The sequence below is a fragment of the Cherax quadricarinatus genome, chromosome 91, assembly GCF_038502225.1.
Source record: "Cherax quadricarinatus isolate ZL_2023a chromosome 91, ASM3850222v1, whole genome shotgun sequence".
NCBI classification, from domain to species: domain Eukaryota; kingdom Metazoa; phylum Arthropoda; class Malacostraca; order Decapoda; family Parastacidae; genus Cherax; species Cherax quadricarinatus.
Window position 1 is genome coordinate 13,283,244 of NC_091382.1, and position 24,398 is coordinate 13,307,641.

The 24,398-nt window shown below is 43.1% G+C and overlaps 2 protein-coding genes across 4 annotated transcripts in view; one reads left to right on the top strand and one right to left on the bottom strand.

The window, feature by feature from the left end:
- Window positions 1-5,274, bottom strand: part of LOC128704839 (neural cell adhesion molecule L1-like) — a 66,633-nt gene extending 61,359 nt beyond the window's left edge. Inside the window, exons 1-2 of one of the 2 annotated variants that reach the window (XM_070104393.1) lie at window positions 4,722-5,217; window positions 4,435-4,578 (exon numbers count right to left, since the gene is read on the bottom strand). In XM_070104393.1, coding sequence (XP_069960494.1) covers window positions 4,435-4,578; window positions 4,722-5,079 — 502 coding nt within the window. In that variant the 5' untranslated portion in view covers window positions 5,080-5,217. Of the gene's footprint in view, window positions 1-4,434; window positions 4,579-4,721 lie in introns of both variants that reach the window. The other variant, XM_070104392.1, reaches the window with a different exon arrangement.
- LOC138850954 (tyrosine-protein phosphatase Lar-like) overlaps window positions 1-24,398 on the top strand; it is a 654,087-nt gene that overhangs the window by 324,201 nt on the left and 305,488 nt on the right. The gene's annotated exons all lie outside the window — the stretch shown is intronic.

Sequence of the window (24,398 nt, forward strand, 5' to 3'; positions counted from 1 at the left end):
CGCCTTTGGAGCTTTTGGTCTCATCCTGACCGAGGGCCTTCCCTTTGGACTTACCCAGGTCCACCTTTACAAAAATTATGGTCATTTTATAACCATTTGTTATATATAACAAGCCAGATTGAAATACTTTTTGGCCTCAGTACTTAGGCCAACTGATATTTCTGAGTATGTTAAGAAATCTAGGTATCTTGCATGCAACATAAAGTAATGCTAATGGCCCTAATCCAATCAGAAGTGTATCCAAGCTACTTCTAGCGAACCGTGGGAAAGAGTTGCGCTAGATTTGTTAACTAATTTTCCAATGTTCCCCTCCAAGGCAACAGCACATCTGTGTCTTATGGTAGAACCATTTCACCAGATATTGTGAGTTAGTTCCCTATTGCAGATAAAGACTGCCGAGACAGTAGCTACAATAATTTAAAGAACGCATTATCTGCAGGCATACCACCCCTAAGTCCCTAAGTAACAGATAATGGAGGTGAATTCTGTAATGAGATTCTTGAAAATTTGCATTATACCTTGTACAAGATCTCTAAATCCACCATTGTTCCTCTATCATCCTGCCAGCAATGGGATTAGCGGAACTAACCAATAAAAAGTACTTGATGTCTTGAGAGCCACTATCCAATCTCCAACAGTGAAACTAGGGATGAAGTTATACCTGATGTGCAGAGTGTGCTATAAAAACAGGAGGAAATGTTTCTATAGGTGACACTCCACACCCATGCCGTATTATGTAGTGTAATGAATAAACGTTTTGCCTTATGAGTTGTTATATTCACAATCCAGAGCCAAATTACCAACCCTGATGATTTCATAGCAACTCGTACCAGCTTAGCTCAAAGTGTTTTTAGAAGAATCCGTGAAAAACACTTCATAAATCTAACAGCAGAATTTACAGAGTCACAAACACTCGAGCAAAGCCATCCAAAATCAAAGTAGGTTCGAGGAAGTTATGCTGATTAACTTTAACAAAACGTCTGCAATGCCAAAAGCTTGATCAAAGGTTTGTTGGTCATATCGAGTAGTTGAACATATCACTGGTAATAAGTATGAGTTAGAAGAAATTAGTACTGGAGGTCAGTATAAAGAATCGCATTTAGATCATATGAAGTTAGTATGTGATGATAATGATGTTTCCAAGCCAAGACTAATGTGACAGACTCTGACAATCCTCCTGATCCTGTACTCTCTTCCTCTGATACTCAGTCAGACGATCAACCTGAATGTCGTTATTTCCCTACATACACGACAGGTATTGAGAAACTCCCTCAAGTATCATTTGTTACTTCCAATTCAGATTTGCCTCCAAATACGAGCATGAGTTAGCCAATGCAACAGAGTTTGATCCTCCCAGAGATGACACCCATTCTGCATATATCAATCTTACCCTAGCAGAGTTGGGTTAACTGTAAATAACCTGTATAGATGAATAATTACAGTATCCAACTTATCAGTATTCAAATTTTTTTGTGTTCCACGTTCTTTCCGAATTCTGAGTTAACAGTCTAGATTTGAGTGCACCGAATCTGCCCTTTCTGTTAAACACTTGCTTTCTTTGTATATATTCCGCCCTCAGAATCCGTAGATCCACCGCAGGAATACAGATTGATCCGATCAGAATAAGCACTTCTATTGTGCCAATCTTAACGATGAGTTTCATTTAATGACTATCATTTCGATGAGGTTGCACTATAAGATACCTTATATTGCATTACAGTTTCAGTTACATAAGCCGTTCCAAGTTCCAATGTTTCTACTTATGTATGTTATAATATTAAATTATTGTGTACTTTGACATTGTATAGAATCAGTCAAGCCGTATACCTGCCATCTCTAGTATGTATTAGGCTGTATGTCGGGACGACATGCGATTAGCGTCGCCGAGATTCTCAGTAAGTAGTAACCCAGTTACCAGTAACCAGTGTACCAGTAGATGACCACCACCAACCGTCTCTGCCTGAGGGTCACTGTCTGTATTCATTGCCGCATGACCCACAGCTTAATATTTCAAAAGACCCCCTGCACATGTATGGGTACTGTGGGCGGGTCAGGTTATCACGGAGATGGAGGGCAGGAGGCAGGTCGGCTGTTTGGAAATATTCCATACCTTACCGTTATAATTATAACGTGCTTCCAGCCTGCATTGGAAGTTAATTGTTCTACCCTATCCACGTGTTTCAGACCCCACATGCATGTCTACTACTACTACTGCTACTGCCACTGCCACTACTAATACTACTGCTACTACTACTACTACTACTGCTACTACTGCTGCTACTACTACTACGTACTTACTATTACTATGCTGCCACTGCTGCTGCTGCTTGGTTTTATAGCAACTACTGCTGCTGCTGCCTGCTACTGCTGCTGCTGCTGCTGGCAACGCTTAGCTGCCAGCTGCTGCTGCTGCTGCTGCTGGCTGGAGGTGCTGCTGCTGCTGCTGCTGCTTGGTTTGGCTCACCTGCTGCTGCCTGCTGCCACTGCTGCCTGCTAACGCTGCTGCTGCTGCTGCTCCATGCTGCTGCTGCTGCCAGCTTGCTGCTGCTGCTGCTGCTGGCAGCAGCGGCGGAGGCTGCTGCTGCTTGGCTGCTGCTGCTGCTGCTGGTTGTTGCTGCTGTTGCTGCTGCAACACTGGCTGGCTGCTGCCTGCTGCTGCTGCTGCTGGCTGAATTAACAGCAACCTTGCTGCTGCTGAAATTAACCAATTAACCTTGCTGCTGCTGCCGCCTTAACGCCTGCTGCTGCCCATTACTGATTGCTTGCTTGCTGCTAGTAATGATGGATAGTGAGTGCTAGTACTTACCGGCAAGCAGCTGCTGCTGCTGCTGCTGCTGCTGGGCTGGGCTGCTGCTGCTGCCACTGCCTGCTGCTGCTGCCACCTGCTGCTGCCTGCTGCTGCTGCTGCTGCTGCCCACTGCCCTGGCCACTAGCCTGCTGCCTGCCACTGCTGCCACCGCTGCTGCTGCTGCTGCATGGGCTGCTGCTGCTGCTGCACTGCTAGGTTCTGCTGCTGCTGCTGCTGCCGCAGGTGCTGCTGCTGCCTACTGCCCTGCTTGGCTGCTGCCACTGCTGCTGCTGCTGCTGCTGCTGCTGCTGCTTGCTTGCCTGCTGCTGCCGCTGCCTACTGTTGCAGTATGGCTGCTGCTGCTGCTGCTGCTGCTGGCTGCTGCTGCCAACATGGCAACGCCTTAACAGCAGCCAGCTTAACATGCTGCTGCCTTGCTGCCTTGCTGCTTGCTGCTGCTGTAACACTGCCTGCTGCTTGCCTGCTGCCTGCCAACAGGGCTGCTTAGCAGCAGCTGCTGCTGCTGCTGTAACAACAACAGCAACAACAGCAGCTGCTGCAACAGGCTGCTGCTGGCTGCTGCTGAGCAGCTGCAGGCAGCCAGCTGACCAACTTGCTGCTTGCTGCTGCTGGCGGCGGCAACGCTGCTTGGCAGCAGCTAACTGCTGCTGCTGGGCTGCTGCTAACAGCTGAGCTTAGCTGCTGCTGCTGCACTTAGCAACTTGGCTTGGCTGGCCTGCTGCTGGCTGCTGGTTGACGGCTGCCAGCAGCTAACAGGCAGCAGCTAACTGCTGCTGGCAACGCTGCTGCAGCGGCTAACCTGCCAGCTAACAGCAGCTAACTAACAGCTGGGACTGGCAACGCTGTTGCTGCTGCTGCTGCTTGGCTGGCAGCAACGCAGCTGCCAACACTTGCTAACTAACCAGGCTGGCTATGCTTACTAACAGCAGCTAACGGCTGCTGCTACTGGTATTGCTGCTACTGCTAATGCTGCCTAAGTGCTGCCAGTACTGCTGCTGCTACTGGCTGCAGGCTGCTGCTATTGCTACCTACTGCTGCTACTACTGCCACCTGCCTTGCTGCTACTGCCTACTGCTGCTACTACTATTTGCTGCTGCTGATCTGGTCACTACTGCAGCTATTACTACTGTGCTGCTATTAAGGAGAGCTGCTTGCTAGCAGTATTGCTGCACATCACAGGCAAGTTAGGTTACAGCAATGATTACAAGCTTTTACATCTCACTCTAATACCTGTATATACCCTCTGTGTCACAGTATTATCTGAAACTGCTGATAAAGCTCCTGGAGCTTGATAAAGCTTCTCTAGCTTGATAAAGCTCCTGGAGATTGATAAAGCTTCTGGAGCTTGATGAAGCTCCTGAAGCTTGATAAAGCTCCTGCAGATCAAAACAATGCCACAATAAAATGTTACATTACTCGTACACGTGTCCTTTTACCTAACATATTTTTGGTAATTCTACCAACACTTATTATTATTATTATTATTATTATTATTATTATTATTATTATTATTATTATTATTATTATTATTATTATTTGTATTTTTCTGTTTTTTCAAAATTATGAATGTGATGTCCTGAACCATTATAAAGATAATAATAAAGAATATCAAGTAGACAACTGACCTTCAGTATCAGACCAAAGTACATCACTACTCCAGCTGATGTTGTAGTTTAAATCACCAGTAAAACACTGTTGTGAACACGGCTTCCAGCACACTCTGGCATGATCACCATCACCAAGATCACAAGTGACGAAGGATTGTGCAACTGTCCATGTAAAATAAGTAAATATTGAGTTTGTAATCTTAAGAAAATTATTTATGAAAAATATTTAAAAATATCTCATAATGATTTAAATTAAAGAATTAATAATAATAATAATAATAATAATAATAATAATAGTCACTAACCAGAACCACTGAGGAAAGTACTGTTGGCAGCAGACGGTCCCGAACCAGGTTCTGTTTCAGCTGTTACAGTGATGTCATATGATGTACACTCTGGTAAGTCACTGATCACATCCTCAGTCTCAGTGACATATTCTCTTGTATAATGATGACCATTGCTTACAATGTCCACCAGGTATCTCAAAATTACTCCATTTGCTTCCTCAGGCGGTGACCAGGTTATATAGAGTAACTGTTCAGAATACTCGATGCTGGTGATGACAGGTGCTCCAGGTACTGGTTGGGGACAGACAAGAATCTTCCTGGTATATACATCTCCAGGTACTGGTGTCGGGGATATATGTGTTTCATTATTGCTCATTGTGCCTGAAACTACATGTACTTATGAGAAGATAAATGTGTCCTAGAGACGGTGTGGAAATACATGTGTGTCCATAATGATAGTCATGACTTCAGCTGTAGGTTATAATTTGGGAGACATGAGTGTCAGTACTGCTGATGACGACTGCAGTTCAAGCTACTGGTACAGTGATACATATGTGTCAGTATTTCTAGTGATGACCTGTGTTCTAGATTCTGACAGTAATGTTAATGATGAGTAACGCTGTGGGTACTTTAGTGGGGACACATGTATTAATAAAACTGGTGATGACTGGTGCCTTGGGAACTGCTCTGGGGGATACATATGTGTCAGTAATATTGATGATTGGTGCTCTGGGCACACAATAGGCACCAGGTGCATGAAGCACAAGTAATGTAAACATAACCACTTGTAGTGAGAATCACCAACAGTGTGAAACTTGAAAGAATAAGCATAAGAAACGTGAACCAGAATTACCAGATGTGTGAACCATAATAATAATAATAATAATATCTTTATTTACAACAAGTACATGTACAAGGTATACAGTCCTAGCTGACAACAATGACATAAGAACATAAGAAGAACATAAGAACGAAGGAACACTGCAGAAGGCCTACTGGCCCATGCGAGGCAGGTCCAAGTCTCCTACCGGCTTAAGCCAATGCACCCAACCTAGTCAGGTCAGGTCACATTGAATTAAGGGAGGAACACGGCAACCGACCTGGTAGCTCAAGCTATCAGGTCCAACTCACACCCACCCACATCCACTCATGTATTTATCCAACCTATTTTTAAAGCTACACAACGTTCTGGCCTCTATAACTGTACTCGGGAGTTTGTTCCACTCATCCACAACTCTATTACCAAACCAGTACTTTCCTATATCCTTCCTGAATCTGAATTTTTCTAACTTAAAACCATTGCTGCGAGTCCTGTCTAGGCTAGATATTTTCAGCACACTATTTACATCCCCTTTATTTATTCCTGTCTTCCATTTATACACCTCAATCATATCCCCCCTAATTCTACGTCTTTCTAGAGAGTGCAGATTCAGGGCCCTTAGTCTATCCTCATAGGGAAGGTTTCTGATACATGGGATCAACTTTGTCATCCTCCTTTGTACATTTTCCAGAGAATTTATATCCATTCTGTAATACGGTGACCAAAACTGTGCAGCATAATCTAAATGAGGCCTAACCAATGATGTATAGAGTTGAAGAACAACCTGAGGACTCCTATTATTTATGCTTCTTGATATGAAGCCAAGGATTCTATTAGCTTTATTGCGAACACTTATGCACTGTTGTCTTGGTTTCAGATTACTGCTAACCAGAACTCCTAAATCTTTTTCGCAATCCGTAATATTAAGATCTACATTATTTAGTTTATATGTGGCATGGTTATTGTCCTGTCCAACATTTAGAACTTTGCATTTGTCTATATTAAACTGCATCTGCCACTTCTCCGACCACTGCATCAGTCTATTCAAATCTTCCTGGAGTGCTCGAATGTCCTCGTCAGAATGAATTCGACGGCCTATTTTGGTGTCATCGGCAAACTTGCCGATGTCGCTCTTTATGCCCTCATCTATGTCGTTTATGTAGATTGTGAACAGCAGGGGGCCCAACACTGACCCCTGTGGAACACCGCTCGTGACGCTTCCCCACTCTGATTTCTCCCCATTTATGCAAACTCTCTGCTGCCTATTTGTCAACCATGCCTCTATCCAGGAAAAAAATTTCTCCTCCTATTCCATGTGCTTTAATTTTCCTCAATAGTCTCTGATGTGGGACCCTGTCAAAAGCCTTACTGAAGTCCATATACACAATATCATATTCATTACCATGATCTACCTCCTCAAATACCTTAGTGAAAAAAGTTAATAAATTCGTAAGGCAGGAACGCCCCTTTGTAAAACCATGCTGAGATTCGTTGATTAATTTATGCTTTTCAAGGTGGCTACGAACTGCCTCGGCAATTATTGATTCCATAAATTTTCCCACTATGGAGGTTAGGCTTATTGGTCTATAGTTCGAAGCTAAGGACCTGTCACCTGTTTTGAAAATAGGTATCACATTTGCCATTTTCCACTTATCTGGCACCATGCCAGTTTGTAGTGATATGTTGAAAAGATTAGCCAAAGGTGTGCTAAGCTCCTCTTTACATTCCTTTAGAACCCTTGCATACAGTTCATCAGGGCCTGGGGATTTGTTAGGTTTTAATTTATCTATTTGCCTAAGGACCATGTCACTTGTGACCCTAATCGTGCACAGTTTATTATCGTCCTGTTCTACATAATTTATCATTACTGGAATATCGCTGGTATCCTCCTGTGTAAAAACTGAGAGGAAGTATGTGTTAAAAATTCTACACATTTCCTTATCACTGTCAGTGAGCTGACCCGAGGAACTTTTGAGTGGGCCTATCTTGTCCCTGATCTTACTTCTGTATACCTGAAAGAATCCTTTTGGGTTAGTCTTCGATTCTCTTGCAACTTTAACCTCATAATCTCTTTTTGCTTTTCTAATTCCCTTTTTTATTTCTCTCTTTAACTGAATATATCGATTTCTTAATTGCCCCTCTCCTCTTTTGATTTGCCTATATATGCCTCTCTTTTGACCAATCAGATATTTTAATCTATTGTTCATCCATTTAGGATCATTTTTGTTTGATCTGATTTCCCTATTTGGAACATAATTTGACTGAGCAGCTAGAACTATGCCCTGGAAAGCATCATATCGGCAACCATCACCACCTACCTGACCCTTAGTCAGGTCATTCCAGTTCAGCCCACCTAAGTAATTTTTCAGTCCTATGAAATCAGCCAAGCGAAAGTCAGGGACGGAGACTTGATTGCCATTATTAGGGGAATTCCATGATATATTAAAACTGAGTGATTTGTGATCACTTTCCCCAAGCTCATCATTAACCTCAAGATTATTAATTAGTGTTTCCCTACTGGCAAGAACCAAGTCAAGGAGGTTATTTCCCCTAGTTGGCTCTGTCACAAACTGTTTTAAAAAACAATCCTGGATCGTATCAAGAAAGTCACCTGACTCTAAATTTCCTGTCAAATTGCTCCAGTCAATCTGTCTATAGTTGAAATCTCCCATTAGCACAACATTTTCGTATGTAGATGCCTTACGAATTTCGTCCCATAGAAGTTTACTGCACTCCCTATCAAGATTTGGGGCCCTGTAAATCACACCCAAAATTAGTTTTTTCTCGGCCCTCGAGAAGCTGTAACCAAACAGATTCAGTGGCTGACGCTTCTAATTTAATATCTTGTCTAACACAACAATTTAAATTGTCTCTGACATACATCGCTACTCCACCACCTTTCCTGTTGACCCTGTCAGTGTGGAATAATTTATAGCCTTGTATGTGACATTCAGAGGGCATCTCTCTATCTTTCAGATCGAGCCAGGTCTCTGTTATAGCAATAATATCTATGTTTCCTGCACTTGCAATTAATCTTAGCTCATCTATCTTATTTCTTATACTCCTGCTATTAGTATAGTAAACCTTAAGGGAGCTAGTCCCTTGCTGCCCTCTGCTGTCCCCCTTTGTTTGCTGACCTGATCTATTGTCTTTATTTATAACTTCATGCTGAATGCCTTTTATACATTTACTGTTTCCAACCCTAGTGTTGCAACCTGCTTGTTTCCCACACACACCCATACCTCTATCTTCCATCAGTTTAAAATCATAGGCATTTCACCAATGGCCTTCTCAATCGAGTCTGCAAGTGCTACCACCCCTGCCCCAGAGAGATGTACCCCATCCCTTGCATACATATCATGTTTGCCATAAAAGTTGTTCCAGTTGTCAATGAATGGGATTGCAAGTTCCTTGCAGTATCTGTCTAGCCAGCAATTTACACCAATTGCCCTAGACAACCATTCATTTCCTACTCCCCTTCTAGGCAAGATGCTACATATGATTGGGATCCCTCCCTTAGACTTAATGAAATCTATAGCTGACCTGTACTTATCTAGCAGCTCTTCTCTCCTACCCTTCCCAATATCATTTCCACCAGCACTGAGACAGATAATGGGCTTGTTCCCATTACCTGACATGATATTATCCAGCCTGTTGACAATGTCCCCAACACCAGCTCCAGGGAAGCACACTCTATCTCTCATCTTCTTATTCCTATTACAAAAAGCACGGTCAATATATCTTACCTGAGAGTCACCAACCACAAGAATGTGCTTACCTCCATTAGCAGGGGCAGTAGTACCCTTACCTTCACTGGCCACTGAAGTACATTCATCCTGAAGAACAGAGAAGCGATTTCCTACCTTAAGATCTTCACTTTTAACTTTCCTTACTCTGATGCGCCTTCCATTACTGTGAACCACTCGCCACTTGTAGCAGGTGCTGGGCTGCACCTCACTGCTGGTAGCCGTTGCTACCTCCCCAACTACAGCCTCCTCACAGCGAGAGACAGACTGCACCTCACTGCTAGAAGCCTCATTCCCCACAACTCCAGCCACCTCACACTCTCTCCCAGACCCATTGAGGTGGACCTTCAGCCTCCTAATCTCCTCCTGGAGAAGCAAGACCTCCTCCTTCAACTCTCCAACTTCAATTTTTAAAACACTGCAGAAGCAAGCCATGCTTTGTAACCGTCCACGCTAATCCCCAAAGCAGCTCCGGGTCTGTGACCTCACGTGACGACTGACCACTGAGGACTGACATACTACTATATAGAAACTCCCTTGTTATGCTCTGCATTTCGGGCAAATTAGGTCAATGTCCCGGGATGCGACCCACACCAGTCGACTAACACCCAGGTACCCATTTTACTGATGGGGAACATAGACAACAGGTGGAAAGAAACACGTCCAACGTTTCTACTCTGGTTGGGAATCGAACCCAGGCCCTCGCCGTGTGAAGCGAGAGCGTTAGCCACCAGGCCACCAGAGTAGCAGTAGTGTTGATCACAAGAGTTACCAGAGTTGTGAACCATAAGTAGCAGTAGTGTGGATCAAAAGAGTTACCAGACTTGTGAACCATAAGTAGCAGTAGTGTGTATCACAAGAGTTACCAGACTTGTGAACTGTAAGTAGCAGTAGTGTGGATCACAAGAGTTACCAGACTTGTGAACCATAAGCAGCAGTAGTGTGGATCACAAGAGTTACCAGACTTGTGAACCACAAGTAGCAGTAGTGTGGATCACAAGAGTTACCAGACTTGTGAACCATAAGTAGCAGTAGTGTGGATCACAAGAGTTACCAGACATGTGAACCATAAGTAGCAGAAGTGTGGATCACAAGAGTTACCAGACTTGTGAACCATAAGTAGCAGAAGTGTGGATCACAAGAGTTACCAGACTTGTGAACCACAAGTAGCAGTAGTGTGGATCACAAGAGTTACCAGACTTGTGAGCCATAAGTAGCAGTAGTGTGGATCACAAGAGTTACCAGACTTGTGAAACATAAGTAGCAGTAGTGTGGATGACAAGAGTTACCAGACTTGTGAACCATAAGTAGCAGTAGTGTGGATCACAAGAGTTACCAGACTTGTGAACCATAAGTAGCAGTAGTGTGGATGACAAGAGTTACCAGACTTGTGAACCATAAGTAGCAGTAGTGTGGATCACAAGAGTTACCAGACTTGTGAACCATAAGTAGCAGTAGTGTGGATGACAAGAGTTACCAGACTTGTGAACCATAAGTAGCAGTAGTGTGGATCACAAGTGTTACCAGACTTGTGAACCATAAGTAGCAGTAGTGTGGATCACAAGTGTTACCAGACTTGTGAACCATAAGTAGCAGTAGTGTGGATGACAAGAGTTACCAGGCTTGTGAACCATAAGTAGCAGTAGTGTGGATGACAAGAGTTACCAGACTTGTGAACCATAAGTAGCAGTAGTGTGGATCACAAGAGTTACCAGACTTGTGAACCATAAGTAGCAGTAGTGTGGATCACAAGAGTTACCAGACTTGTGAACCATAAGTAGCAGTAGTGTGGATCACAAGAGTTACCAGACTTGTGAACCTTAAGTAGCAGTAGTGTGGATCACAAGAGTTACCAGACTTGTGAACCATAAGTAGCAGTAGTGTGGATGACAAGAGTTACCAGACTTGTGAACCATAAGTAGCAGTAGTGTGGATCACAAGAGTTACCAGACTTGTGAACCATAAGTAGCAGTAGTGTGGATGACAAGAGTTACCAGACTTGTGAACCATAAGTAGCAGTAGTGTGGATCACAAGTGTTACCAGACTTGTGAACCATAAGTAGCAGTAGTGTAGATCACAAGTGCTACCAGACTTGTGAACCATAAGTAGCAGTAGTGTGGATGACAAGAGTTACCAGGCTTGTGAACCATAAGTAGCAGTAGTGTGGATCACAAGAGTTACCAGACTTGTGAACCATAAGTAGCAGTAGTGTGGATCACAAGAGTTACCAGACTTGTGAACCATAAGTAGCAGTAGTGTGGATCACAAGAGTTACCAGACTTGTGAACCATAAGTAGCAGTAGTGTGGATCACAAGAGTTACCAGACTTGTGAACCATAAGTAGCAGTAGTGTGGATGACAAGAGTTACCAGACTTGTGAACCATAAGTAGCAGTAGTGTGGATCACAAGAGTTACCAGACTTGTGAACCATAAGTAGCAGTAGTGTGGGTGACAAGAGTTACCAGACTTGTGAACCATAAGTAGCAGTAGTGTGGATCACAAGTGTTACCAGACTTGTGAACCATAAGTAGCAGTAGTGTGGATCACAAGTGTTACCAGACTTGTGAACCATAAGTAGCAGTAGTGTGGATCACAAGAGTTACCAGGCTTGTGAACCATAAGTAGCAGTAGTGTGGATGACAAGAGTTACCAGAATTGTGAACCATAAGTAGCAGTAGTGTGGATGACAAGAGTTACCAGACTTGTGAACCATAAGTAGCAGTAGTGTGGATGACAAGAGTTACCAGACTTGTGAACCATAAGTAGCAGTAGTGTGGATCACAAGTGTTACCAGACTTGTGAACCATAAGTAGCAGTAGTGTGGATCACAAGTGTTACCAGACTTGTGAACCATAAGTAGCAGTAGTGTGGATCACAAGTGTTACCAGACTTGTGAACCATAAGTAGCAGTAGTGTGGATCACAAGAGTTACCAGACTTGCGAACCATAAGTAGCAGTAGTGTGGATCACAAGAGTTACCAGACTTGTGAACCATAAGTAGCAGTAGTGTGGATGACAAGAGTTACCAGACTTGTGAACCATAAGTAGCCGTAGTGTGGATCACAAGAGTTACCAGACTTGTGAACCATAAGTAGCAGTAGTGTGGATCACTAGCACTAAAAGTGTGAGGAACCAGATGCATCAGTAGTGAGAACATCCATCACTTGTACGAACCATAAATACTAGTAGAGTAAGCCACTAACACTAGTAGTTCAATAATTAACACAAATGTGAAACATAAACACCTAAATTGTAAAACTAAAGCACTAATAATGTCAACAAGGCATCAGTTATGAAACACAAGTACAACTAGTATGAAACACAGCACCAGAAGTGTGAAACACAGGCACCAGTAGTGTGAAACACAGCACCAGTAGTGTGAAACACAGGCACCAGTAGTGTGAAATACAGGCACCAGTAGTGTGAAACACAGCACCAGTAGTGTGAAACACAGGCACCAGTAGTGTGAAACACAGGCACCAGTAGTGTGAAATACAGGCACAAGTAGTTTGAAACTCAGGCATCAGTAGTGTGAAACACAGCACCAGTAGTGTGAAACACAGCACCAGTAGTGTGAAACACAGCACCAGTAGTGTGAAACACAGCACCAGTAGTGTGAAACTCAGCACCAGTAGTGTGAAACACAGCACCAGTAGTATTAAACACAGCACCAGTAGTGTGAAACACAGCACAAATAGTGTGAAACACAGCACCAGTAGTGTCAAACACAGCACCAGTAGTGTCAAACACAGCACCAGTAGTATGAAAGGTAGCACCAGTAGTGTGAAACACAGCACCAGTAGTGTGAAACTCTGCACCAGTAGTGTGAAACACAGACACAAGTAGTGTGAAACACAGCACTTGTAGTGTGAAACACAGCAAAAGCAGTGTGAAACACAGCACAAGTAGTGTGAAACACAGCACCGGTAGTATGAAACTCAGCACCAGTAGTGTGAAACACAGCGCCAGCTGTGTGAAACACTGCACCGGTAGTGTGAAACACAGCACCAGTAGTGTGAAACACAGCACCAGTAGTATGAAACACAGCACTAGTAGTGTGAAACACAGCACCAGTTGTGTGAAACACAGCATCAGTAGTATGAAACACAGCACCAGTAGTGTGAAACACAGCACCAGTAGTGTGAAACACAGCACAAGTAGTGTGAAACATAGCAACAGTAGTGTGAAACACACCACCAGTAGTGTGAAACACAGCACTAGCTGTGTGAAACACAGCACAAGTAGTGTGAAACACAGGAATCAGTAGTGTGAAACAGCATCAGTAGTTTGAAACACAGCACAAGTAGTGTGAAACACAGCAACGATAGTGTGAAACACAGCATCAGTAGTGTGAAACACAGCACCAGTAGTGTGAAACACAGCACCAGTATAGTGAAACACAGGAACCAGTAGTGTGAAACACAGTACCAGTAGTGTGAAACACAGCATCAGTAGTGTGAAACACAGTACCAGTAGTGTGAAACACAGCACCAGCAGTGTGAAACACAGCACCAGTAGTGTGAAACTCAGCACCAGTAGTGTGAAACACAGCACCAGTAGTATTAAACACAGCGCCAGCAGTGTGAAACACAAAACAAATAGTGTGAAACTCAGCACCAGTAGTGTGAAACACACCACCAGTAGTATGAAAGGTAGCACCACTAGTATGAAACACAGCACCAGAAGTGTGAAACTCTGCACCAGTAGTGTGAAACACAGCACTAGTAGTGTGAAACACAGCACAAGTAGTGTGAAACGCAGCACAAGTAGTGTGAAACACAGAACCGGTAGTATGAAACTCAGCACCATTAGTGTGAAACACAGCACAAGTAGTATGAAATACAGCGCCAGTAGTGTGAAACACAGCATCAGTAGTATGAAACACAGCGCCAGTAGTGTGAAACGCAGCACCAGTAGTGTGAAACACAGCACCAGTAGTATGAAACACAGCACCAGTAGTGTGAAACACAGCACCAGTAGTGTGAAACACTGCACCAGTAGTGTGAAACACAGCACCAGTAGTGTGAAACACAGCACCAGTAGTGTGAAACAGCACCAGTAGTGTGAAACACAGCACCAGTAGTGTGAAACACGGGAACCAGTAACCCTTCTCCTGTATACATTTACTAAAAGTCAGAAGAAAAACTAAATAAAAGTGGGATGCTTGAATGTGCGGGGATGTAGTGCGGATGATAAGAAAGAGATGATTCCTGATATCATGAATGAAAAGAAGTTGGATGTCCTGGCTCTAAGCGAAACAAAGCTGAAGGGGGTAGGCGAGTTTCAGTGGGGAGAAATAAATGGGATTAAGTCAGGAGTAGCTGAGAGAGTTAGAGGTAAGGAAGGGTTAGCAATAATGTTGAAGGACCAGTTATGGAAGGAGAAGAGGGAATATAAATGTGTAAATTCAAGGATTATGTGGATTAAAATAAGGGTCGGATGTGAAAAGTGAGTCATAATAAGCGTGTATGCACCTGGAGAAGAGATGAGTGTAGAGGAGAGAGATTTTGCGAGATGTTAAACGAATGTATAGGAACCTTTGAACCAAGTGGGAGAGTAATTGTGGTAGGGGACCTGAATGCTAAAGTAGGAGAAACATTTAGAGAGGGTGTGGTAGGTAAGTTTGGGGTGCCAGGTGTAAATGATTATGGGAGCCCGTTGATTGAAATTTGATAGAAAGGGGTTTAGTTATAAGTAATATGTAATTTTAAGAAAAAGAGGATAAATAATTATACAAGATATGATGTAGGGCATAATGACTGTAGATTGTTGGACTATATATTGGTAGATAAAAGACTGTTCAGTAGACTTCAGGATATACATGTTTATAGAGGGGCCACAGATATATCAAATCACTTTCTAGATGTAGCTACACTGAGAGTAAAAGGTAGATGGGATACAAGGAAAATAGAAGCAGCAAGTAAGAGAGAGGTGAAGGTGTATAAACTAAAACATGAGGCAGTTAGGTTAAGATATAAACAGCTATTGGAGGATAGATGGGCTAGTGAGTGTATAGGCAATGGAGTCGAATATGTATGGGGTAAGTTTAAGAATGTAGTGTTAGAGTGTTCAGCAGAAGTTTGTAGTTACAGGAAAGTGGGTGTGGGAGGGAAGAAGAGTGATTGGTGGAATGATGATGTAAAGAGAGTAGTGAGGGAGAAAAAGTTAGCATATGAGAAGTTTTCACAAAGTAGAAGTGATACAAGGAGGGAAGAGTGTGTGGAGAGAAAAAGAGAGGTTAAGAGAATGGTGAAGAAATGTAAAAAGAGAGCAAATTAGAGAGGGGGTTGGAAATCTTTAGCTCAAGCACTTTCACACTTCTCAGTGCATCATCAGGAGCTGTTCAATGTCACTGGCCATGGTTACCCTTAGACTAAGGGTATATATATATATATATATATATATATATATATATATATATATATATATATATATATATATATATATATATATACATATATATATATATATATATATATATATATATATATATATATATATATATAGTATTTGTACTTGCCTATTTGTGGTTGCAGGAGTCAATTTATAGCTCCTGGCCCGGCCTCTTCACTGATCGCTACTAGGTCCTCTCTCTCCCTGCTTCATGAGCACTATCAAACGTTTTCTTAAAACTATGTATGGTTCCTGCCTCCACTATGTCGCTTTCTAGGCTATTCCACTTCGTGACAACTCTGTGACTGAAGAAATACTTCCTAACATTCCTTTGATTCATCGGAGTATTCAACTTCCAATTATGACCCCTTGTTTCTGTGTCCCATCTCTGGAACATCCTGTGTTTGTCCATCTTGTCAGTTCCTCGCAGTATTTTATATGTCGTTATAATGTCTCCTCTAACTTTCCTGTCCTCCATTGTCGTCAGGCCAATTTCCCTTAACCTTTCTCCTTAGGGCAATCCTCTTAGCTCTGGGACAAGTCTTGTTGCAAACCTGTGCACTTTCTCTAATTTCTTAATATGCTTGACCAGGTGTGGATTCCAAACTGGTGCTGCATCCTCCAATATGGGCCTGACGTACATGGTGTACAGAGTCTGGAATGATTCCTTACTGAAGTATTGGAGTGCTATTGATGTGCTGGTTGATATGCTCCTCAGAAGATGTGCTCGGTATTATACTCACCCCAAGATCTTTTTCCTTGAGTGAAGTTGCAGTCTTCGGCCACCTAATCTATACTCAGTCTGCAGTCTTTTTTGGCCTTCCCTGATCTTCATGACTTTGCATTTGGTGGAGTTAAATTCAAGGAGAAAGTTGTGGAGATAAATTCAAGGAGCCAGACTTGTAGCCTGTCCAGGTCTCTTTGTAGTACTGCCTGATCCTCTGACAATTTAATTCTCCTCATTAACTTCACATCATCTGCAAACAGGGACACTTCTGAGTGTATTCCTTCCATCATGTCATTCACATATACCAAAAATAGCACTGGTCCTAGCGCTGACCCCTGTGGAAACCCGTTCATCACTGGCGTTCACTCTGAAACATTGTCACATACGGCTGCAGTTGCTAGTACTCACCTATTTGTGGTTGCAGGGGTCGAGTCATAGCTCCTGGCCCCGCCTCTTCACTGATTGCTACTAGGTCCTCTATCTCACTGCCCCATGAACTTCATCATACCTCGCCTTAAAACTATGTATGGTTCCCGCCTCCACTACATCACTTTCTAGGTTATTCCATGGCCTGACTACTCTATGATTGAAGAAATACTTCCTAACATCTCTTTGATTCATCTGAGTCTTCAACTTCCAATTGTGACCCCTTGTGTCTGTGTCCCTTCTCTGAAACATCCCGTCTTTGTCCACCTTGTATATTCCGCGCAGTATTTTATATGTCGTTATCATGTCTCCCCTGACCCTCCTGTCCTCCAGTGTCGTCAGGCCGATTTCCCTCAACCTTTCTTTGTAGGACAATCCCCGTAGCTCTGGGACTAGTATTGTTGCAAACCTTTGCATTTTCTCTAATTTCTTGACGTGCTTGACTAGGTGTGGATTCCAAACTGGTGCTGCATACTCCAGTATGGGCCTGACGTAAATGGTATACAGAGTCTTGAACGAATCCTTACTGAGGTATCGGAACGCTATCCGTAAGTTTGCCAGGCGCCCGTATGCTGCAGCAGTTATCTGATTGATGTGTGCCTCAGGAGATATGCTCGGTGTTATACTCACCCCAAGATCTTTTTCCTTGAGTGAGGTTTGCAGTCTTTGGCCATCTAAACTATATTGAGTCTGCGGTCTTCTCTGCCTTTCCTCAATCTTCATGACTTTGCATTTGGCAGGGTTAAACTCAAGGAGCCAGTTGCTGGACCAGGCTTGTAGCCTATCCAGGTCTCTTTGTAGTCCTGCCTGATCCTCATCCGATTTGATTCTTCTCATTAACTTCACATCGTCTGCAAACAAGGACACTACTGAGTCTATCCCTTCCGTTATGTCATTCACATATACCAAGAACAGCACAGGTCCTAGGACTGACCCCTGTGGAGCCCCGCTTGTCACAGGCGCCCACTCTGACACCTCGTCACGTACCATGACTCGTTGTTGCCTCCCTGTCAGGTATTCTCTGATCCAATGCAGTGCCTTTCCTGTTATGTGTGCCTGATCCTCTAACTTTTGAGGTAACCTCTTGTGAGGAACTGTGTCGAAGGCCTTCTTGCAGTCCAAAAAAAATGCAGTCGATCCACCCCTCTCTCTCTTGTCTTCTGTCACCTTGTCATAAAACTCAGTAGGTTTGTGACACAGGATTTTCCTTCCCTGAAACCGTGCTGGTTGTCAATTATACACTTGTTTCTTTCCAGGTGCTCCACCACTCTCCTCCTGATGATCTTCTCCATGACCTTGCATACTATACACGTTAGTGATACAGGTCTGTAGTTTAGTGCCTCATGTCTGTCTCCCTTTTTAAAAATTGAGACTACATTTGCCATCTTCCATACCTCAGGGAGTTGCCCAGTTTCAAATGATGTGTTGAAGATCTTTGTTAATGGCACACACAGTATCTCTGCTCCCTCTTTAAGGACCCACGGAGAGATATTGTCTAGTCCCACCGCCTTTGAGGTGTCAAGTTCGCATAGCAGCTTCTTCACCTCCTCCTTGGTTATATGTAACTCATCCAGCACTTGCTGGTGTACCCCCCTGTTCTGATTTCCTGGAGTCCTACTGGTTTCCACTTTAAATACTTCTTCAAATCTCGTGTTGAGCTCCTGACATACCTCTCGGTCGTTTCTTGTGAATTCCCCATCACCCTTCCTCAGTCTGATTACCTGGTCCTTGACTGTTGTTTTCCTTCTGATGTGGCTGTACAACTGCTTCGGGTCAGTCTTAACTTTCGATGCTATGTCATTTTCATATTGTCACTGTTATATGTGTGTCAGTAATGCAGCTGTGGTTACTGGTGTGGTAAAACATGTGTGTCAGTAATGATGGTGATGCAGGCCTGGTTACTGGAGAGTACTTTGGGGGTCCATGCCCCCATGGCCTGGTCTGTGACCAGGCATCATGGTGCAACCCAACATTCGAAGCACAGCCTAGGTGATCAGGTACTGACTTTAGGTGCTTATCCAGTGCCTTCTTGAAGACAGTCAAGGGTCTACTGGTAGTTCCTCTTATGCATGCTGGGAAGCAACTGAACAGTCTTGGGCCCCTGACACTTATTGTGATTTCTCAATTCGTACCAGTGGCGCCCCTGTTTTTCATTTGGGGGATGTTCCATCGTCTGCAAAGTCTTTTGGTTTCATAGGGAGTGATTTTCGTAAGAAAGTTTTGTACTAATCCCTCTAGGGTTTTCAGGTGTATATAATCATGTATCTCTCTTGTCTGCATTCTAGGGAGTACAGGTTGAGGGACTTTAAGCATTCCCAGTAACTGAGGTATTTTATTGCAGTTATGCAATTCACCTACGTTGAAAATTGCTGTTAATGTGCAGCAATATTCCAGTCTAGATAGAACAAGTGACCTGAAGAGTGTCGTCATGGGCTTGGCATCCCTAGTCTTGAAGGTTCTCATTATCCATCCTGGCCTTTTTCTAGCAGATGAGATTGACACAATGTTGTGACCTTTGATACAATGTTGTGACCTTTGATACAATGTTGTGACCTTTGATACAATGTTGTGATCCTTGATACAATGTTGTGATCTTTGATACAATGTTGTGATCCTTGATACAATGTTGTGATCTTTGATACAATGTTGTGACCTTTGATACAATGTTGTGATCTTTGATACAATGTTGTGATCTTTGATACAATGTTGTGATCTTTGATATAATGTTGTGATCTTTGATACAATGTTGTGTGATCTTTGGTACGATGTTATGGTCACTCCCAGGTCTTTCACATTAGTTTTTTTTTCCTAAACTGTGTAGTTGGAATTTATTTATACTCCGACATAGTTTTAATTTCCTCACATTTTCCATATCAGAGTAATTGAAATTTCTCATCATTGAACTTCATATTGTTTTCTGCAGCCCATTTAAAGATTTGGTTGATGTCCACCTGGAGTCTTGCAGTGTCTGCAAATTTGGGTGTCATGTGCAAAGGAAGACACGGTGCTGTGGCTACATCCCTGTCTATGTCAGATATGAGGATGAGGAATAGGATGGGAGTGAGTACTGTGCCTTGTGGAACAGCTTTTCACAGTAGCTGCCTCAGATTTTACTCTGTTGACTACGACTCTTTGTGTTCTATTTTTTAGGAAAATATATATCCATCTACCAACTTTTCTTGTTATTCCTTTATCATGCATTTAGTGCACTATACACCATGGTCACATTTGTCAAAGGCTTTTCCAAACTCTGTGTATACTACATCTGCATTTTTTTGTCCTTTACAGCATTCAGGACCTTGTCATAGTGGTCCAGTAGTTAGGGCAGGCAGGAGCAACCTGCTCTAAACCCCATGTTGCATTTTGTTGTGAAACTGATAGGAATCTAGATGGGGGGGATATCTTGCTTCTTAGAACCCTTCCAAAGATTTTTATTTGGTATGCTAGTGCAATCTGTCTGTAGTTCTGTGCTATTGCTTTACTGCCACCTTTGTGGAATGGGGAAATGTCTGTTGTTTTTAGCATCTGTGGGATGATCTCTGTTTACCTGGAGAGAGTTTCAGGGGTCAATGCCCCCACAGCCCAGTCTGAGACCAGGCCTCATGGTGGATCAGGGTCTGATCAACCAGGCTGTTGCTGCTGGCTGCACGCAGGCTGATGTACGAACCACAGCCTGGTTGGTCAGGTACTGACTTTAGGTGCCTGTCCAGTGCTTTCTATTGGTAATCCCCCTTATGTATGCTCGGAGGCAATTGAACAGTCTTGGCCCCCGGACACTTACTGTGTTGTCTCTCAATGTACTCGTGGCACCACTGCTTTTCATCATGGGAATGTTGTATCTCCTGCCGAGTCTTTTGCTTTCATATGGAGTGATTTTCGTGTGCAGGTTTGGTACATAAGAACATAAGAACATAAGAACGAAGGAACACTGCAGAAGGCCTACTGGCCCATGCGAGGCAGGTCCAAGTCTCCTACCGGCTTAAGCCAATGCACCCAACCTAGTCAGGTCAGGTCACATTGACTTAAGGGAGGAACACGGCAACCGACCTGGTAGCACAAGCTATCAGGTCCAGTTCACACCCACCCACATCCACTCATGTATTTATCCAACCTATTTTTAAAGCTACACAACGTTCTGGCCTCTATAACTGTACTCGGGAGTTTGTTCCACTCATCCACAACTCTATTACCAAACCAGTACTTTCCTATATCCTTCCTGAATCTGAATTTTTCCAACTTAAAACCATTGCTGCGAGTCCTGTCTAGGCTAGATATTTTCAGCACACTATTTACATCCCCTTTATTTATTCCTGTCTTCCATTTATACACCTCAATCATATCCCCCCTAATTCTACGTCTTTCTAGAGAGTGAAGATTCAGGGCCCTTAGTCTATCCTCATAGGGAAGGTTTCTGATACATGGGATCAACTTTGTCATCCTCCTTTGTACATTTTCCAGAGAATTTATATCCATTCTGCAATACGTTAGTTTAATAGTTTAATATGTTTATTATGCACCCCATACCCATCCAGTGACCAATCCCTCCAGGACCTTCCAAGTGTATATTATCATGTATCTCTCTCGCCTGCGTTCCAGGGAATACAGATCAAGGACCTTCAACCGTTCCCAGTAGTTTAGGAGCATTGTCGCACTTATGTGTCCCATGAAAGTTATTTGTACACTCTCCAGGTCTGCAATGTCGGAAGCCTTGAAGGGGGCCATTAGTGTACAGCAGTATTCCAGCCTATGGAGCACAAGCGATTTGAAGAGAATCATCATGGGCTTGGTGTCCCTAGGTTTGAAGGTTCTCATTATCCATCCTATCATTTTCCTAGTGGATGAGGTAGATACATTGTTGTGGTTTTTGAAGGTGAGAGCCTCTGAAAGTATCACTCCCAGATCCTTCACATTACTTTTCTGCTCTATTGTATGGCTAGAATTTGTGGTATACCCTGACACATTTTTATTTCTTCAAGTTTTCCATATCTGAGTAGTTGAAATTTTTTCTCATTGAACTTCATATTGTTTTGAGCGGCCTATTCGAAGATTTAGTTGATGTCCACTTGGAATCTCGCAGTGTCTTCGATGGAGGTCACTGCCATGGTGATCTGGGTGTCATCTGCAAAGGATGACATGGAGCTATGGCTTACATCTCTATTTATTATTATTATTATCACACTGGCCGATTCCCACCAAGGCAGGGTGGCCCGAAAAAGAAAAACTTTCACCATCATTCACTCCATCACTGTCTTGCCAGAAGGGTGCTTTACACTACAGCTTTTAAACTGCAACATTAACACCCCTCCTTCAGAGTGCAGGCACTGTACTTCCCATCTCCAGGACTCAAGTCCGGCCTGCCGGTTTCCCTGAACCCCTTCATAAATGTTACTTTGCTCACACTCCAACAGCACGTCAAGTATTAAAAACCATTTGTCTCCATTCACTCCTATCAAACACGCTCATGCATGCCTGCTGGAAGTACAAGCCCCTCGCACACAAAACCTCCTTTACCCCCTCTCTCCAACCTTTCCTAGGCCGACCCCTACCCCTCCTTCCTTCCACTACAGACTGATACACTCTTGAAGTCATTCTGTTTCGCTCCATTCTCTCTACATGTCCGAACCACCTCAACAACCCTTCCTCAGCCCTCTGGACAACAGTTTTGGTAATCCCGCACCTCCTCCTAACTTCCAAACTACGAATTCTCTGCATTATATTCACACCACACATTGCCCTCAGACATGACATCTCCACTGCCTCCAGCCTTCTCCTCGCTGCAACATTCATCACCCATGCTTCACACCCATATAAGAGCGTTGGTAAAACTATACTCTCATACATTCCCCTCTTTGCCTCCAAGGACAAAGTTCTTTGTCTCCACAGACTCCTAAGTGCACAACTCACTCTTTTTCCCTCATCAATTCTATGATTCACCTCATCTTTCATAGACCCATCCGCTGACACGTCCACTCCCAAATATCTGAATACATTCACCTCCTCTATACTCTCTCCCTCCAATCTGATATTCAATCTTTCATCACCTAATCTTTTTGTTATCCTCATAACCTTACTCTTTCCTGTATTCACCTTTAATTTTCTTCTTTTGCACACCCTACAAATTCATCCACCAATCTCTGCAACTTCTCTTCAGAATCTCCCAAGAGCACAGTGTCATCAGCAAAGAGCAGCTGTGACAACTCCCACTTTGTGTGTGATTCTTTATCTTTTAACTCCACGCCTCTTGTCAAGACCCTCGCATTTACTTCTCTTACAACCCCATCTATAAATATATTAAACAACCACGGTGACATCACACATCATTGTCTAAGGCCTACTTTTACTGGGAAATAATTTCCCTCTTTCCTACATACTCTAACTTGAGCCTCACTATCCTCGTAAAAACTCTTCACTGCTTTCAGTAACCTACCTCCTACACCATACACTTGCAACATCTGCCACATTGCCCCCCTATCCACCCTGTCATACGCCTTTTCCAAATCCATAAATGCCACAAAGACCTCTTTAACCTTATCTAAATACTGTTCACTTACATGTTTCACTGTAAACACCTGGTGCACACACCCTCTACCTTTCCTAAAGCCTCCTTGTTCATCTGCTATCCTATTCTCCGTCTTACTCTTAATTCTTTCAATAATAACTCTACCATACACTTTACCAGGTATACTCAGCAGACTTATCCCCCTATAATTTTTGCACTCTTTTTTTATCCCCTTTGCCTTTATACAAAGGAACTATGCATGCTCTCTGCCAATCCCTAGGTACCTTACCCTCTTCCATACATTTATTAAATAATTGCACCAACCACTCCAAAACTATATCCCCACCTGCTTTTAACATTTCTATCTTTATCCCATCAATCCCGGCTGCCTTACCCCCTTTCATTTTACCTACTGCCTCACGAACTTCCCCCACACTCACAACTGGCTCTTCCTCACTCCTACGAGATGTTATTCCTCCTTGTCCTATACACGAAATCACAGCTTCACTATCTTCATCAACATTTAACAATTCCTCAAAATATTCCCTCCATCTTCCCAATACCTCTAACTCTCCATTTAATAACTCTCCTCTCCTATTTTTAACTGACAAATCCATTTGTTCTCTAGGCTTTCTTAACTTGTTAATCTCACTCCAAAACTTTTTCTTATTTTCAACAAAATTTGTTGATAACATCTCACCCACTCTCTCATTTGCTCTCTTTTACATTGCTTCACCACTCTCTTAACCTCTCTCTTTTTCTCCATATACTCTTCCCTCCTTGCATCACTTCTACTTTGTAAAAACTTCTCATATGCTAACTTTTTCTCCCTTACTACTCTCTTTACATCATCATTCCACCAATCGCTCCTCTTCCCTCCCGCACCCACTTTCCTGTAACCACAAACTTCTGCTGAACACTCTAACACTACATTTTTAAACCTACCCCATACCTCTTCGACCCCATTGCCTATGCTCTCATTAGCCCATCTATCCTCCAATAGCTGTTTATATCTTACCCTAACTGCCTCCTCTTTTAGTTTATAAACCTTCACCTCTCTCTTCCCTGATGCTTCTATTCTC